We start from the raw sequence: 18,607 nt of genomic DNA, 5'->3' as shown, positions 1-18,607 counted from the left end.
ATGGGGTTCTTTGATATGCTGAATCTAAACATGTATTTAGATTTTTGATTTTTGGCCCAGTTTTCAAGTTGGTCCAAATTGGGGTCCAAAATTAAACTTTGTTTGATTTCAACAAAAATTGAATATATGGGGTTCTTTGATATGCTGAATCTTACCATGTATTTAGATTTTTTATTTTGTAGGCCCGCTATCAAATTGGTTCATATTGTGGTCAAAAGGGTCCAAAATTAAACTTTGTTTGATTTCATCAAAAATTGAATTATTGGGGTTCTTTGATATGCCAAATCTAAACGTGTTTTTAGATTTTTAATTTTGGGTCCCGTTTTTTAAATTGGTCTACATTAAGGTCCAAAGGGTCCAAAATTAAACTTAGTTTGATTTTAACAAAAATTGAATTCTTGGGGTACTTTGATATGCTGAATCTAAACATGTGTTTAGATTTTTGATTATGGGACCAGTTTTCAAGTTTGTCCAAGTTGGGGTCCAAAATTAAACTTTGTTTGATTTCAACAAAAATTGAATATATGGGGTTCTTTGATATGCTGAATCTAACCATGTATTTTGATTTTGGACATTGGACCATAATAGGTAAATTAAAAAAATTGAAGTTCTTAGACCACATTCTTTCTGTGTCAGAAACCTATGCTGTGTTAAATATTTAATCACAATCCAAATTCAGAGCTGTATCAAGCTTGAATGTTGTGTCCATACTTGCCCCAACTGTTCAGGGTTCGACCTCTGCGGTCGTATCAAGCTGCGCCCAGCGAAGCATTTTATTTTAAACTAGATACCCTAAGGATGATTTATGCCAAGTTTGGTTCAATTTGGCCCAGTAGTTTCAGGAGAAGATTTTTGTAAAAGTTAACGGACAACGTCGGACGACGGACACCAAGTGATGAGAAAAGCTCACTTGACCCTTTGGGTCAGGTGAGCTATAAAGGGTATTTCCATGAACATACTACAAACGATCACACACAATCTGAAATTACTGAAGTTTCACGAGATGTTTTCAGTTAGTGTCAAAAAGTATTTTCCCTGAATTCCCCCGACATAAAAAGGGTTGCGGACAATGTACCAGTATGGAAATACTTGGCTGATTAAGGTTAGTATGCTGTATCACTTTGATGACTTGACTGTGGTTCTTCTACAGCACTTTATTAAGATTTTTTTCTTTTTATTGCTATTTAATTTTTGTTATAACTTTTCGAATGGGATCATCCATTGAAATCTACTCACCTGCATTTACCTGTTTGATTACTTAACTGCAAAAAAAAATATGCTCATTTCTTTTAATATTATTTTTGAATTTTGAGTTGGTCTAAAATTTTGATAGTTTTGAGAGAAAAATTTAACCTGCCTTCCATACCCTATACACAATTGCCTTTTATATATTATCACTTTTAATCTACCTTTGTAATTCTTAGAATTGTTTATTGATTATTATTTGAACTATTGTGTTGTGTGATTCCATATCATTAGCCTAATAAAATGTTTTTGTTATATAAGTATTTTTCATAAATTTGAAAGTTATTTGGAATAAAAAAAAATAAAAATCAAGTTCTACAGCAACAACATCTTATATCAAAATATTATATCTCTTACATTAAAATCATATTTAGGACATCAATTTTATTTCATTCATTTTATGAACATTAAGATTATAATACTAAGTTGGTAGATAGTTTTTTCTTCCAAAAATCTTGAACTGCTAGATAGTAGCTTGTCAATGAAGACTAGGGCCTTAGTTTTCGAAAGTCTCTTTAAAACACCATTCTTAGTCCTTACTGATGTTTTTGAGTGCATCTTCAATTGATATAAATCATTAAAGTTATCATTAAATTAGGACAAAATACATATCTTAGATGTGGTCAGTATAATCAGAAATGTTTATTTCTGTTTTATTCTATTTCTGACATTTAAGCCTTCTGGTCTAACATTATTCTATTAAAAATTCAAACAAAAAAACAGGTTGCTAGAAAACTACAACTATTCTGCAAAATTTGATATATCAAGGATAAAGATGAAAAAGGAAAATAAAAACTGTTACCTTCATAAGTAATTGAGGAGATGGGTATTCAGCTATAATAGCCTCTGCCATATCAGGACTAACATTTTTGAATTGCAGAAGCTGCTGCTTCCAGACCTTCAGCAAACCCTGACCAGATTTATCTACCTTGACACCAGTGGTGCCATCTTCATGAAAGGAAAATATGGAGTTCAGTCTATCTTTCCTGTAAAAGAAATTTTATATGTGACAAAGAATTTGTGTATGAATAATACTAATACTTTATTTATCACTCACCATTTTTGACAGGTTACCTCAAAGAGTCATCTTGTAGGACCTACTTCACTCAACCTGAATTCTATAAAGTGAGGTTTGTGTCATAAAAAAAATATAATTTTTCTTCTTCAAACAACAAATACTGTGTAAGTATTAGTGATGCCTGGGGACTAACCCTGTATATCATTCAAATCATCTTGGCATGACAAACCAGAATATATATGGTTTAGGGGTGGGGATCTTGACCATTTACAAGATACTAGAACATTGGGGGTGGGGGAACCCCTGGGGACTGACCCTATACATCATTCAAATGTTCAAGACATGACGAACAGGAATATATATGGTTAAGGTGTGGGGATCTCGACCATTTACAAGATATTAGAACATTGGTGGTGGGGGGAACCCCTCGGGACTGACCTTATACGTCATTCAAATGTTAGAGACATGATGAACAGGAATATATATGGTTTAGGGGTGGGGATCTCGACCATTTACAAGATATTAGAACTTTCTCAAATGGCAGGGGGTCGAGATGACCCCTGGGGACTAACCCGGTATATCATTCAAACCATCTTGATATGACTAACCAGAATATATATGGTTTAGGGGTGGGGATCTTGACCACTTACAAGATATTAGAACTTTCTTAAATAGCAGGGGGTGGGGGTGACCCCTGGGGACTAAACCTGTATATCATTAAAACCATCTTCGCATGACAAACCAGAATATATATGGTTTAGGGGTGGGGATCTTGACCACTTACAAGATATTAGAACTTTCTTAAATGGCAGGGGGTGGGGGTGACCCCTGGGAACTAACCCTGTATTTCATTTGATGTGCTTTATCATGACAAACCAGAATATATATGGTTTAGGGGTGGGGATCTCGACCATTTACAAGATATTAGAACTTTCTCAAATAGCAGGGGGTCGGGATGACCCCTGGGGACTAACCCTGTATATCATTCAAACCATCTTAGCATGACAAACCAGAATATATATGGTTTAGGGGTGGGGATCTCGACCATTTACAAGATATTAGAACTTTCTCAAATGGCAGGGGGTCAGGATGACCCCTGGGGACTAACCCTGTATATCATTCAAACCATCATAGCATGACAAACCAGAATATATATGGTTTAGGGGTGGGGATCTTGACCACTTACAAGATATTAGAACTTTCTTAAATAGCAGGGGGTGGGGGTAACCCCTGGGGACTAACCCTGTATTTCATTTGATGTGCTTTATCATGACAAACCAGAATATATATGGTTTAGGGGTGGGGATCTCGACCATTTACAAGATATTAGAACTTTCTCAAATGGCAGGGGGTCGGGATAACCCCTGGGGACTAACCCTGTATATCATTCAAACCATCTTAGCATGACAAACCAGAATATATATGGTTTAGGGGTGGGGATCTTGACCATTTACAAGATATTAGAACTTTCTCAAATGGCAGGGGGTCGGGATGACCCCTGGGGACTTACCCTGTATATCATTCAAACTATCTTAGCATGACAAACCAGATTATATATGGTTTAGGGGTGGGGATCTAACCATTTAAAAGATATTAGAACTTTCTTAAATGGCAGGGGGTGGGGGTGACCCCTGGGGACTAACCCTGTATTTCATTTAATGTGCTTTATCATTTAGAACATTTTCAATTAAAAAGATTGTGTCTATCACAAACGGTTTTCAATTTATAATCATAGGGTTCTATAGTAAAACCCTCCTTTCTTTTTGCCCCTCAAAGTACCCCTTTATAAACCCCAATGCACAAACAAAACCCTGATTGCACCACTAGACATGTAAGTCTAGCATATTGTGAAACCCTAAGTTAATCTGACAAGTGGTTTTGGAGAACGAGTGCGGACAAGTTCAAATTTAAAAGCGAAGAAGAAGAAGAATAATAATAATAATAAGAACTGAGCAAAACCAATAAGTCTTCCCAAACTTCGTTTGGGAGACTTAAAAATTGTATCAGAAAAAAAAATTGAATCATAATTTCCTGTCGATATGCACATCTACGTAGTATGTCCTTCTTATCTGAAAAGGTTTCATGAAATTCTGTTGTGTGGTTTGAGAGGAGTTGTGATGACAAAAGGGTGCAGTAGTATATTGGGCAAATAAGTTCAAAGGGGCGTAACTCCTGGAAAAAAAATTAAATCGTAATTTCCTGTCGATATGCACATCTATGTAGTATGTCCTTCTTATCTGAAAATGTTTCATGTAATTCTGTTGTGTGGTTTGAGAGGAGTTGTGATGACAAAAGATTGCAGTAGTATATTGGGCAAATAAGTTCAAAGGGGTGTAACTCCTGGAAAAAAAATTAAATCGTAATTTCCTGTCAATATGCACATCTACGTAGTATGTCCTTATTATCTGAAAAGGTTTCATGAAATTCTGTTGTGTGGTTTGAGAGGAGTTGCGATGACAAGAAACAGTACTGACGGACTGATGGACTGACGGACGGACGGACGGACGGACAGACGGACAGACGGGTCGAAAACATTATACCCTTCGCAACTCGTTGCGTTGGGTATAAATATGGTGTTCAATTTAACTTACTTGTTCGTCTTTCATTACTGACAACATTCATCAGAAGTGATGACACTTATTAACCCGAGATCAAATGATCAACAGTATAAAGATCATCACAGGTATTAGTTGGGCCCTAAACATATCACTAAAGAAAACGGTTACATAAACAAATGCTACAAATGTACTTTGAATTGTAGAATTTATTCTTAAAAAATAAAAAAGCCCAATATGAAATTAATTTTTTTCTTATGAGATAAGAATGTATATTTCAGTTTCTACACGCATTACCTATTGATAAGTTAAATAAAACATTATTTCTTATAATAACTAGAGGCTCTAAAGAGCCTGTGTCGCTCACCTTGGTCTATGTGCATATTAAGCAAAGATGGATTCATGACAAAATTGTGTTTTGGTGATGGTGATGTGTTTGTAGATCTTACTTTACTGAACATTCTTGCTGCTTACAATTATCTCTATCTATAATGAACTTGGCCCAGTAGTTACAGTGGAAAATATTTTGTAAAAATTTACAAAAATTTACAAAATTTATGAAAATTGTAAAAAATTGACTATAAAGGGCAATAACTCCTTAAGGGGTCAATTGACAATTTTGGTCATGTTAACTTATTTGTAGATCTTACTTTGCTGTACATTATTGCTGTTTACAGTTTATCTCTATCTATAATAATATTCAAGATAATAACCAAAAGCTGCAAAATTTTCTTAAAATTACCAATTCAGGGGCAGCAACCCAACAATGTGTTGCCTGATTGGTCTGAAAATTTCAGGGAAGATAGATGTTGACCTAATGAACAATTTTATTTTAGTCAGATTTGCTCTAAATGCTTTGGTTTCAGAGATATGAGCCAAAAACTGCATTTTACCCTATGTACTTTTTTTTAGCCATGTCGGCCATCTTGGTTCGCAGCCGGGGTCATCGGACACATTTTTTAAACTAAATACCCTAATGATGATTGTGGACAAGTTTGGTTAAATTTGTCTTAGTAGTTTCAGAGGAGAAGATTTTTGTAAAAGACTACAAAAATTTACGAAAAATGGTTAAAAATTGAATATAAAGGGCAATAACTCCTTAAGGGGTCAACTGACCATTTTGGTCATGTTGACTTATTTGTAGATCTTACTTTGCTGAACATTATTGCTGTTTACAGTTTATCTCTATCTATAATAATATTTAAGATAATAACCAAAAACCGCAAAATTTCCTTAAAATTACCAATTCAGGGGCAGCAACCCAACAACGGATTGTCCGATTCATCTGAAAATTTCAGGGCAGATAGATCTTGACCTGATAAACAATTTTACCCCATGTCAGATTTGCTCTAAATGCTTTGGTTTCAGAGATATAAGCCAAAGTCTACATTTTACCCCTATGTTCTATTTTTAGCCATGGAGGCCATCTTGGTTGGTTGGCTGGGTCACCGGACACATTTTTATACGACCGCAAAAAAATTTTGTGGTCGTATATTGGTATGACGTTGGCGTCATCCGAAGACACATTGGTTTCCGCACTCTCACTTTAGTTTAAGTGAATGGATCTCTATGAAATTTTACCATAAGGTTCAATACCACAAAAGGAAGGTTGGGATTGATTTTGGGGGTTATGGTACCAACAGTTGAGGAATAAGGGGCCAAAAATAAGCATTTTTGTAACTTCCAGACATATATTGTGTGTTAGTGTATGGATCTCTCTCACATTGTACCACAAGGTTCCATATCACAAAGGGAATGCTGGGATTGATTTTGGGGGTAATTGCCTCAAAATTTTAGGAATCAGGGACCAAAAAAGGGGCAAAAAACAAGACCCGTTGATTGAGGTGTGATAATCCGGATTAACAGCTAGAATCAACAAACAAAAAATAAAAATTATGAGATTTTAACAATTTATTACAGCACTAATGATGTTAATGATAATCATTTGACTGATTCGTAATTATGTTATTGTTTGAATCAGAACATTGATTTGGATATTTAATCTTGTCCTTGATACTCAAACAATTTATTAAATTTGGTTTTAAAAAAAACAAACTTAAATGTAGATTTATCTCAATCTAATAAAATTCTTATTCATTTGTCAGAATATTTGCAATTTCATATTAATTATGTATTCCGTACGGAATTCTCCGACATCGGTGTCCATTTAAAAAACATCCTGTTAACCGATAGACTTCCTGTTTGCCGATTTTGGAGCTGTAACTTTTCCGAAAATGTCTATGAGTCTTATATGAACAATAAACTTTTTTTCACATGTTTCTTGGACCATAAAGGGGGTGCGCACTACACACCCCAAAAGACGGTAAGCATTTTTGTAACTTCCAGACATAACTTGTGTGTTAGTGTATGGATCTCTCTGACATTGTACCACAAGGTTCCATATCACAAAGGGAATGCTTGGATTGATTTTAAGGGTACTTGCCTCAAAATTTTAGGAATTAGGGGCTTAAAAAGGGGCAAAAAACAAGCATTTTTCTAGTTTCATGACAATAACTTGTGTGCAAGTCTATGGATCTTTCTGAAATTGTACTACAAGGTTCCATATCACAAAGGAAAAGCTGGAATTGAGTTATGGGGTAATTGCCCTAAATGTTTAGGAATATGGGGCCAAAAAGGGGCCAAAAAAACAAGCATTTTTCTAATTTCCAGACAATAACTTGTGTTCAAGTGTATGGATCTCTATGAAATTGTACTGCAAGGTACCATACCACAAAGGGAAGGCTGGGATTGAGTTTGGGGGTGATGAATCATAAGGGGGTTCAAAAAATTTGGGGGAGGGATTTTTTTTTTCTCTTTTTTCCTTTTTTTTTCTTTAAAATTTTCCATTTTAAATTGGTTATTTCTGATTTATATATAAAAGCAAATAATAATGATATGGTTTGAATAGGTAAATTAAATTTTTTTAAGTTCTTAGACCACATTAATTCTGTGTCAGAAACCTATGCTGTGTCAAATATTTAATCACAATCCAAATTCAGTGCTGTATCAAGCTTGAATGTTGTGTCCATACTTGCCCCAACTGTTCAGGGTTCCACCTCTGCGGTCGCATCAAGCTGCGCCCAGCGGAGCATTTTATTTAAACTAGATACCCCAATGATGATTGTGGCCAAGTTTGGTCAAATTTGGCCCAATAGTTTCAGAGGAGAAGATTTTTGTAAAAGTTTACGGGCGACAGACGCAGGACGACGGACACCAAGTAATGAGAAAAGCTCACTTGGCCCTTTGGGCCAGGTGAGCTAAAAATGAACACTTCATCAATGATACCATCACCGGAAGTATGACTTTCATCAATCAAAACCAAGGATTTATATTACTTTACAAATCATAGTCAAAACTTATTTTTCATGAGCCTTTAAAGGTTAAAAGTTGTACAGTTCAGGTTTTTTAAGATTAAAGTTTAATGGTTAATATCCTACATGAAGTGCATAGTGTGTTTACTGATATTCAATGTAATTTCTAGATTATATGCCGTATCCATGTAGTCAAACCTACATGGGGATCTTTCCATGTCTTGATTTTGGACAACAGTCGTTATATTTCGTTGAATACTTAAATTCGTGGATAATGCCTTCCACAACAAGAGTGCACACGCTGAAATGTCTCGCCTTCTTTATTTTACTAATCACTGATATTATGTTGATAGTCCTAAATATAAAGCTTTATTACAACTGTCACATAAACTTAACATTAACCAAGAAAACTAAACATTGACCAATGAACCATGAAAATGAGGTCAAGGTCAGATGAACCATGCCAGGCAGGCATGTACAGCTAACAATTCTTCCATACAACAAATATAGTTGACCTATTGCTTATAGTTTAAGAAAAACAGACCAAAACACAAAAACATAACACTGAGCAATGAACTGTGAAAATGAGGTCATGGTCAAATAAAACCTGCGCGACTGACATATATATCATAAAATATTTCCATACACCAAATATAGTTGACCTATTGCATATAGTATTAGAAAAAAAGAACAAAACTCAAAATCTTAACTTTGACCACTGAACCATGAAAATGAGGTCAAGGTCAAATGACACCTGCCAGCAAGACATGTCCACCTTACAATCATTCCATACACCAAATATAGTAGACCTATTGCATACAGTATACAAAAAACAGACCAAAACACAAAAACTTAACTATAACCACTGAACCATGAAAACGAGGTCAAGGTCAGATGACACCTGCCAGTTGGACATGTACACCTTACAGTCCTTCCATACACCGAATATACTTGAACTATTGCTTATAGTATCTGAGATATGGACTTGACCACCAAAACTTAACCTTGTTCACTGATCCATGAAATGAGGTCGAGGTCAAGTGAAAACTGTCTGACGGGCAAGAGGACCTTGCAAGGTACGCACATACCAAATATATGTATCCTACTACTTATAATAAGAGAGAATTTAACATTACAAAAAATGTTAACTTTTTTTTCAAGTAGTCACTGAACCATGAAAATGAGGTCAAGGACATTGGACATGTGACTGACGGAAACTTCGTAACATGAGGCATCCATATAGAAAGTATGAAGCATCCAGGTCTTCCACCTTCTAAAATATAAAGCTTTTAAGAAGTTAGCTAACACCGCCGTCGCCAGATCACTATCCCTATGTCGAGCTTTCTGCGACAAAAGTCGCAGGCTCGACAAAAACCACGACAAATGGTACCAAAGAATAAAAGTACTTTCATAGTATGTAATATAGATTTGTATTCAATATTAAGTTAACATCTTTTTATATATTAGTAATTCTACAAATTATTTGCTTTACATTGAATAAAAAAGTAGTACCGCTGTTCCTTTATCTGAAAAACCAAATAAACAGTTCTTGAGTAGAGCTTATTTCTCAAATAATTTTCAATCAAGATGGCTCCATCAAACCATGTATGTGCTTGTTCACCAGACCTTTGATTAGTAATTTATATTGCCAATATATAAGTAAAGATCTCTTTTTTAAGGAAGGAACCAGACCCCATAGAAATATCTGATAGACAATGTTGAGTAAAAATTTGTAAAGGGTTCAATGCAACCCTGCATCTCACCTGCAATTGCTGCAGTAAGTAGAAAAGTGTAATGTATACTGTAAAAAGTGAGTCCATTTATCAGTAGAATATGGAATTTAAAAAAACTTTTTCTTTAGATGCTATTTCTTGATCTTGAAGAATAAAGTCTGTCCAATTTTCATAACAATCCAGACTGTCCCTTAATCATGACTAGAGGCTCTAAAGAGCCTGTGTCGCTCACCTTGGTCTATGTGCATATTCAACAAAGGACACTCTCCATCAAGTTTAGTTTTATTTGGCCCAGTAGTTTCAGAGGAGAAGATTTTTGTAAAAGTTAACGGATGACAGACGCCAAGTGATGAGAAAAGCTCACTTGGCCCTTTTGGGCCAGGTGAGCTAAAAAAGCTTCTGCCAAAGTTTCATAAAATTCTATGCAGGTTTATAGCAAAGTAATTAATGTGTAATAAACTTAAACCCCAGACTGTATCTACTGGTTAACTGCAAAAATAAAGTCCTTTTATCAGTAAAATACAGAAAAAAAACCCAAAAAAAACAACTTATATTTAGCTATGGATACTGTCTTTTGATCTTGTAAAAAAGCTTATGTCCAACTTATGTTTAATTCTATGAAGGTTTGACAAAGTTATTGAAGACTGACAAACTTTTTTAGACTGTAACTTAAAAGTCTCTGGTAAAAATTGAACCAATGCATGCATATTTAATAAACTAAGTCCTCTGTGCACGTTATTTTTACATTTATACAAATCCATAACTTATAATGTACAAAATATATTTCATTATGTGATTGTTTATAGAAAGCCTTTGCTGCAAATTAACTTTTGGGTTTTAGTTGCCATTAGACAAACAATCAACACAGAATCATAAGGCATATGGAAAATAAGTGAGTTGAAAAAGCGATGTACATTTGGTTTTTTTTTTATATTTTTCATGGGTTTCCAATTGTTAATTTAATTTTGTCAAAACAGTCTAATTGTTAATTTAACTTTGTCAAAACAGTTGTGTATCATTTTTTCTTTTTTCAGAAACAATTAATACCATCTTCATTCCACATCAATTAACCTTTTCTCTCATCATGGTTTTTCCCTCGCCTTTACAATGTGTGATTGCTGGATTTCTAATGAAAGGTGTCACGGTTAAGGTCACTTCATACAGAAAAGATGTAGACAAAAAATTAGAGTACGGAAGACAATTGTTCAACAAGAATGTGTCCATAGTACACAGATGCCCCACTCGAATATCATAGGGAACATGTGTACCAAGTTTCAAGTTGATTGGACTTCAACTTCATCAAAAACTACCTTGACCAAAAACTTTAACCTGTAGCGGGACAGACAGACGGACGGATGGACCACCGAAAAACATAATGCCCCTAGGTGTAGCATAAAAAGAGTACATTTTGAAAATTTAGATTAAATAAAGGATTTTCTTAGAAAAGAATGTCTATATGCATGTTTTATAGTAAAACTTGGCCATTCAAGAATATAAAACATATTCAATTTTTGGATAAATTTGAAGTATCATATGACTTTAATGTTGACTATAAAACTATAGGTTCTAAAGAGCCTGTGTCATTCCCCGGCATCTTCAACAATAGCCATTTTTGGTAAAAATCATCATGAAAAGGCAATAACTCTATAAAGAGATAACTGACAATTTCAGTCATGTTGGAATATTTGTAGATCTTGTCCTGTTGATATTTTTGCTTTTGCTTTTATAAGTTTCTATCTACATTTGTATCTATAACACTTTTCAAGATAATAGGCAAAACCCCCAAAAATGATAAAAACATCTTCAAAGGGAAATAACTCTAATATAGAGGGGACAAAAGATTTCTGCCATTATGGATTATTTGTAGATCTTGTCTTGCTGATCATTTTTGTTAAATAAAATTTCTATCTATCTATAACAGTTTTCAAAATAAAAGACTAAATGCAATCAACTGGGGAAAATCATCATTAAAGGACAATAACTTCAATGAGGAGTCAACTAACGATTTCAGTCATGTTTGACTATTTGTAGATCTTGTTTGCCCATCATTTTTCCTAATAAAAATTTCTCTATATCTATTATAGTTTTCTAAATAAGACAAAAATGAAAAAAAAAAAGATAAATTTTGAAATTTAAGGGTTATAACGATAAAAAGTCATCTGACAGTTTAGATGTACATGTAAATAGACAAAAGGTAGATCTCACTATTCTGAATATTTCTGCCCCTGTCAGATTTTCTAGATTACCGTAGAAACTCGCCTAATAGTCGATCCTACTATAAGTCGGGTGCCCTTTTCAGCTCCAAATTCTAAGGATTTAGTCTTGACCCTCGTATAAATCGGACAAAATTTGGGCATTTTTTTTTTCAGTTGACAGTAACTGAACGCCCGGTAAAACCAATGCAAATCCAGGAATAATATTCATTTCTGCATTAATGTTTGTTTGGTTTGAATTTAGTTGATGCTCATCATGATAATTTATATTGCTGTTAATAATAAAGATGTATTCATTTCTCTTGTTTTGTTCACTGTTCAAATGTTTGATTAGCCATGTGTTGTTTACGTAATGCATCAATGATTTTGTAGGGTATTACTAACAACCTATTGTTTGAGAAAAGCGAATATAAACCAATATGAACCTGAAAAATTTAAAGTCAATCAACACTTGATGAAAATATTTTTCACAGCATACATAACTCGGTGTTAAATGAGCATGTACACTTCATAATTCTTATTATATTGTGATGATTAAAGGATTAAAAAAATTAAGTGAAGCTAATCAATATATTAAAATAACTAACTCCAACTCATTAGTGTCATCTGTTTACCTATCACTGATAGTTTTCACACCTTTAGTAAATACAACTCTTTGTCTCTTAATTGGGGTTATCAATGGATTATATTGGCTTGTCAATCAATTTTGTAATTTTTGTTTACCAGAGACACTTTAATGAATAATATTTTGATTTTGGGAATGAATCTTAAAATTTTTTTTGATTATTATATGATTTATAAGCATTGAATTGATATCATGATATCACAATAATGACACAATAACTCCGCTGAAAACATCCTTTCACATATTTGGTACATTGTTATCTCCTTTTCATTTTTGGTTCTTGGCTCTTCTTTTGGGTTTATAGGAAAACCATGTGACCATGAAAATCAATACACAAACCGGAACAGTAGAATTTCAACACGAATTTGCAGAAAATGTTTACCAAAGAACAAATAAAACACAAAGACAGTATTGTAGTCATTTATTTTCAACAAAAACTTTTTATTTATTGATTTATGTAGGTTTGGCAAGCAAAAACGTAGTTTTGACCAGGAAATTCACTCCTGACCACTTTTCTCAAGCTTGGATTTTTCCTCTGGTCACTAGATCTCGTCTATTAGTCGGTCCCCCTCTCTGGATTATGAATTTTACTCCCAATTTTCCGACTAATAAGCGAGTAGGAACGGTAATAGCAGGGCCTTTTATAGCTGACTATGCAGTATGGGTTTTGCTCATTATTGAAGACTGTACAGTCATTGTCATTTTGCTAAGTTTCTTTTGTTACCTATTCTGACATCGGACTCGGACTTCTTTTAAACTGAATTTTACTGTGTGTATTGCTATGTGTTTCTTTATTCAATATTGGCTAGAGGTATAGGGGGAGGGTTGAGATCTCACAAAACATGTTTAACCCCGCCGCATTTTTGCGCCTGTCCCAAGTCAGCAGCCTCTGGCCTTTGTTAGTCTTGTATGTTTTTTAATTGTAGTTCATTTATATCTTTTGGAGTTTAGTGTGACGTCCATTTTCACTGAACTAGTACACAATTTTATTTAGGGGCCAGCTGAGGACCACCTCCGGGTGCGGGATTTTCTCGCTGCCTTGAAGACCCATTGGTGGCCTTCAGCTGTTGTCTGCTCTTTGGTTGGGTTGTTGTCTCTTTGACATATTCCCCATTTCCATTCTCAATTTTACCTCTAGTTGTAAGCTTCTGTTTCATTTGGTCTCTGGTGGAGAGTTGTCTTATTGGCAATCATACCACATCTTCTTATCTTTATATTCAAGATAATAGATAAAATTTGCATTTTACTCCCGTGTTTTATTCTTAACCATGTCGGCCATCTTGGTAGACAGGCATGGCCTTCGGACACATTTTTTTAACTAGATACCCCAATAATGATTGTGGCCAAGTTTGGTTAAATTTGGCACTGTAGTTTCAGAGGAGAAGATTTTAGTAAAAGTTAACGAACAATAGATGCCAAGTGATGAAAAAAGCTCACTTGGCCTTTCCTTAACTTGTGTTAAAAAATCTTTAACCGTAGACTGATTCTTAATGTCGACGCCGCCAATGAAGATGGAATCAAGGATTGTTATGTCTCACTTTTACAACATAAATGCTGCGCAGGCTCTTCAAAAATAGTGACAAATGAATGCCCTGCCTGATCAACATTATGAACCAATCCAATTTTGAAAGAAAAGACATTTGCAACACTATATAACCCATCAACTGATTGGCAAGAGCATACATTTTTTGGTTTTTATGAAAAACTAAGAAGTAACTTCTTAAACAGTCAAATAATGTACAAGAACACTATATTGAACTAACTTTGCAGGTTTTTCTGCTACAGCTTTAGTGAAACTCTTGATAAGGTCCGTTATTTCTTCTGTAGTCTCCAACATCTGTACCACACAACCTGTCTGAAGCTGGACCTCAGCACAGGCCTGCAAATAAAAACTATATCTTATCAACACAGTTTTCCTCCAGTACTTGTTCAATATGTAATCTTAACTCTAGAACAAGCCTGAAACACAAACTGCTTTTTAAGGACCACAAAAACATGGACTGAAACATTCCAATTTTCTCAAACCTTATTTTGTTTTTAAATAAATGAATGAGCCTATGTTTTTTTTATCAACAATTGATAAAATTCTTACATTTTTGTTTTTATATAAATGAACCAGCCTATGTTTCTATTATCAATAATTGATAAAAAATTCTTACAATCAAAATTCAAATGGATCCAATTATTTATGATTGATTGGTTGTTGCTTGCTTAACATTCAGTGGCAATTATTTAATGCATATTCAGGATGAGAACAATCTAACACTTAATACAATAGGCAGGTTCTGAAAGATGAGACGAAAGTTAAAAACAACATATATGATAGCTCTGGTAGGAATAAAACCAACAATTTATATATGTTAAATTCTGCAATTTCAAGCATTCATAGCTATTTTGTCTTAAGTCAGACATGTGATTCTTCCAGCGAGAGTCAAAATCTCCTGATTTTTAAGCCCTCTTCCGTCCCTCCCGTTAATAATCCAGATCTTCCGTTTTTTCAAAATTTCAACTCCCAAAAATTTTTCAGTCTCTATTTTTTATTACCATCGATGTCAATATTAATTACGTTTTTGTGTCACTGATGAAGGTAATTTTTACCTGTAAATGAAAGAAGATGTATAATTATATGGCTTCACTTGACAGCTTGGGTGTCAAACATACTATCAATCATCGATTTTTACCTCAGGCTAATTGCCATTATGTAATAAAAGCTTTGTGTAATTGAAAGCACTTAAAAGAAATTTAGGGTTACTTCCCTTGATTTATCATGTTTTAAGTTACCTCCTTAAAATTAGGTAAATTGAACAAAGAATCATATAAGGATGGTAATTTAATGATTTTAAATGTCTTAGGACAATTAAGAATATATTATTTTGAAAATTATTTGAGAATTCTATACTTCTTTTCAATGCTTATTTTCAATGATTATATTGAAATTTATAAGATATGTATTTGACCTGATAGAATGACCATGTGAGTGTTTCTGCTTAATCTTGCTAAATAAAAATAAGCTAGAAGAGTGAATAACACATTAAAACACATACATAATTAATGGATGATGGAACTGAGAAACATACTAAAGATGACAGTGATGAGGAAAGGAAAAAAAATCACATACAAGTAGTATAGATTAGTGTTGACAAATATTTTACATGATAACCATACAGAGAGAATACATTAATAGTAATGTTAGTCTGTTGTTATTTATGTATTATTGTCATTTTGTTTATTTTCTTTGGTTACATCTTCTGACATCAGACTCGGACTTCTCTTGAACTGAATTTTAATGTGCGTATTGTTATGCGTTTACTTTTCTACATTGGCTAGAGGTATAGGGGGAGGGTTGAGATCTCATAAACATGTTTAACCCCGCCTCATTTTTGCGCCTGTCCCAAGTTAGGAGCCTCTAGCCTTTGTTAGTCTTGTATTATTTTTAATTTTAGTTTCTTGTGTACAATTTGGAGTTTAGTATGGCGTTCATTATTACTGAACTAGTATATATATTTGTTTAGGGGCCAGCTGAAGGACGCCTCCGCGTGCGGGAATTTCTCGCTGCATTGAAGACCTGTTGGTGACCTTCTGCTGTTGTCTGTTCTATGGTCGGGTTGTTGTCTCTTTGACACATTCCCCATTTCCATTCTCAATTTTATTATCTTAAATAAACTGTTATCACAGAGATATGTCTCGCCTTTTTGTAATTTTGATAATGCAAATGTTGAAATTAAAATAGCAATACTTTAACATGTAAGTTATGCAAATATTCAAAGTCGATGAACTATGACTGAAGGTACATGGCTAAACAATCTCCATGGAATGAGATGTACCAATGCTAATACAACTGCATACCAAATACCATTGACTTATTATAAGTAATTCCCTTTAAACAAACCTGAACTATGTAAAAGTTTCAAAGTCAATGAATCATGATCAGGGGTGGGGCTATATAATCTCCATGGAAACGATACTTGCAAATGCCAATAAATTTGCATACCAAATATCATTGACTTAACATTAGCAGTTCATCTTAAACTGATCTAATCACAAACTGGAAATGAGATGTGCTAATGCTTATACAACTGAACACCAATTAACATTGGCCTACCACTAATGGTTCCCCTTGAACTGACCTAATCACAAACTAATACATGTTAACTTAGCAAAATTTTCAAAGTCTATAGACCATGACTAAGGGGGCGGAGCCAAATAATCTCCATGGAAATGAGATATGCCAATGCTTATACAACTGCATACCAAATATCATTGACCTACCACTAGTGGTTCACCATAAACTAGACCTAATCACAAACTAATACATTAATGACGCCGCCACCGAAAACAGCATACCCATGTCTCGCTTTTTGACTCCGTCAAGGAGAGACAATAAACTAATCAAAGCGCGAAAGCGCTGTAAAGGCAGTTAATTACAGGTTGTGTGTATTTTTAGTCCAGTTATATCATTATCTTGCATAGTACATTGTACTTATCAGAGGTGGCTTTCAGTATTTAAGATTTAGAGTTCTCTAATGATATTGAACAAGTTTTATGAATGTCATATTCTGAGCACTATATGAAGGCGATTGTTCTCACTTGTTTATGAACTAGTGCATTATGTCCAGTTTGTACCTTTTTTATCTATGTTTATAGTCAAATACTGTTTAAAATAGTTTGGCATTTTCTTTTTAGTAATAAGTAAATGTTATCAACTGTATTTTATTCAACTTTGCAAATGTGGTTTGTTACTGGTAAGTACAGTGTATGGATGATAGTTGTTTCATTGGCAATCATAACATAAAGTATCTCCTTATTTATATAATGATCTATATTCAACGACCTCAGGTACAAAAAAAATGTATGTAACTAAACTATGATGGGAAACCTTTGACTTCTTTCTTTTATATACCCATTGAATTGGTACCATAGAACTATGTAGAATAAATGTACATTGCAACATGTCAACTCTTTCAATGACAATACTTTTTTTAGAAACCACAACTCCAAGCAAAATTATATTTCCAAGTATAAAGTAATTTATGAATGAAACAAGAGTGCACACGCTGAAATGTCTTGCCTTCTTTACTAATCATTGATATTATGTTGATAGTCCTAAATATAAAGCTTTATTACAACTGTCACATAAACTTAACATTAACCAAGTAAACTAAACATTGACCAATGAACCAAGAAAATTAGGTCAAGGTCAGATGAACCATGCTAGGCAGGCATGTACAGCTAACAATTCTTCCATACAACAAATATAGTTGACCTATTGCTTATAGTTTAAGAAAAACAGACCAAAACACAAAAACTTAAAACTGAGCAATGAACCTTGAAAATGAGGTCAAGGTAAAAAAAAACCTGCGTGACTGACAAATAGATCATAAAATATTTCCATACACCAAATATAGTTGAACTATTGCAAATAGTATTAGAAAAAAAGACCAAAACTCAAAAACTTAACTTTGACCACTGAACCATGAAAATGAGGTCAAGTTCAGATGACACCTGCCAGCTAGACATGTACACCTTACAATCATTCCATACACCAAATATAGTAGACCTATTGCATACAGTATAAGAAAAACAGACCAAAACACAAAAACTAAACTATAATCACTGAACCATGAAAATGAGGTCAAGGTCAGATGACACCTGCCAGTTGGACATGTACACCTTACAGTCCTTCCATACACGGAATATACTAGACCTATTGCTTATAGTATCTGAGATATGGACTTGACCATCAAAACTTAACCTTGTTCACTGATCCATGAAATGAGGTCGAGATCAAGTGAAAACTGTCTGACGGGCATGAGGACCTTGCAAGGTACGCACATACCAAATATAGTTATCCTATTACTTATAATAAGAGAGAATTTAACATTACAAAAAATCTTAACTTTTTTTTCA

At 34.0% G+C, this 18,607-nt stretch overlaps 1 protein-coding gene across 2 annotated transcripts in view; it reads right to left on the bottom strand.

Annotated features, from left to right (window-relative positions):
* LOC127709707 (crossover junction endonuclease EME1-like) overlaps nucleotides 1-18,607 on the bottom strand; it is a 79,877-nt gene that overhangs the window by 12,042 nt on the left and 49,228 nt on the right. For both annotated transcript variants that reach the window (XM_052215365.1, XM_052215367.1), the window contains exons 8-9: nucleotides 14,464-14,579; nucleotides 2,048-2,231 (exon numbers count right to left, since the gene is read on the bottom strand). In XM_052215365.1, coding sequence (XP_052071325.1) covers nucleotides 2,048-2,231; nucleotides 14,464-14,579 — 300 coding nt within the window. The remainder of the gene's footprint in view (nucleotides 1-2,047; nucleotides 2,232-14,463; nucleotides 14,580-18,607) is intronic.

The sequence above is a fragment of the Mytilus californianus genome, unplaced genomic scaffold (assembly GCF_021869535.1).
Source record: "Mytilus californianus isolate M0D057914Y unplaced genomic scaffold, xbMytCali1.0.p SCAF_7, whole genome shotgun sequence".
Classification (NCBI taxonomy): Eukaryota; Metazoa; Mollusca; class Bivalvia; order Mytilida; family Mytilidae; genus Mytilus; species Mytilus californianus.
Note: the sequence above shows the minus strand (reverse complement) of the source record. Positions and strands in the feature narration are given on the sequence as shown.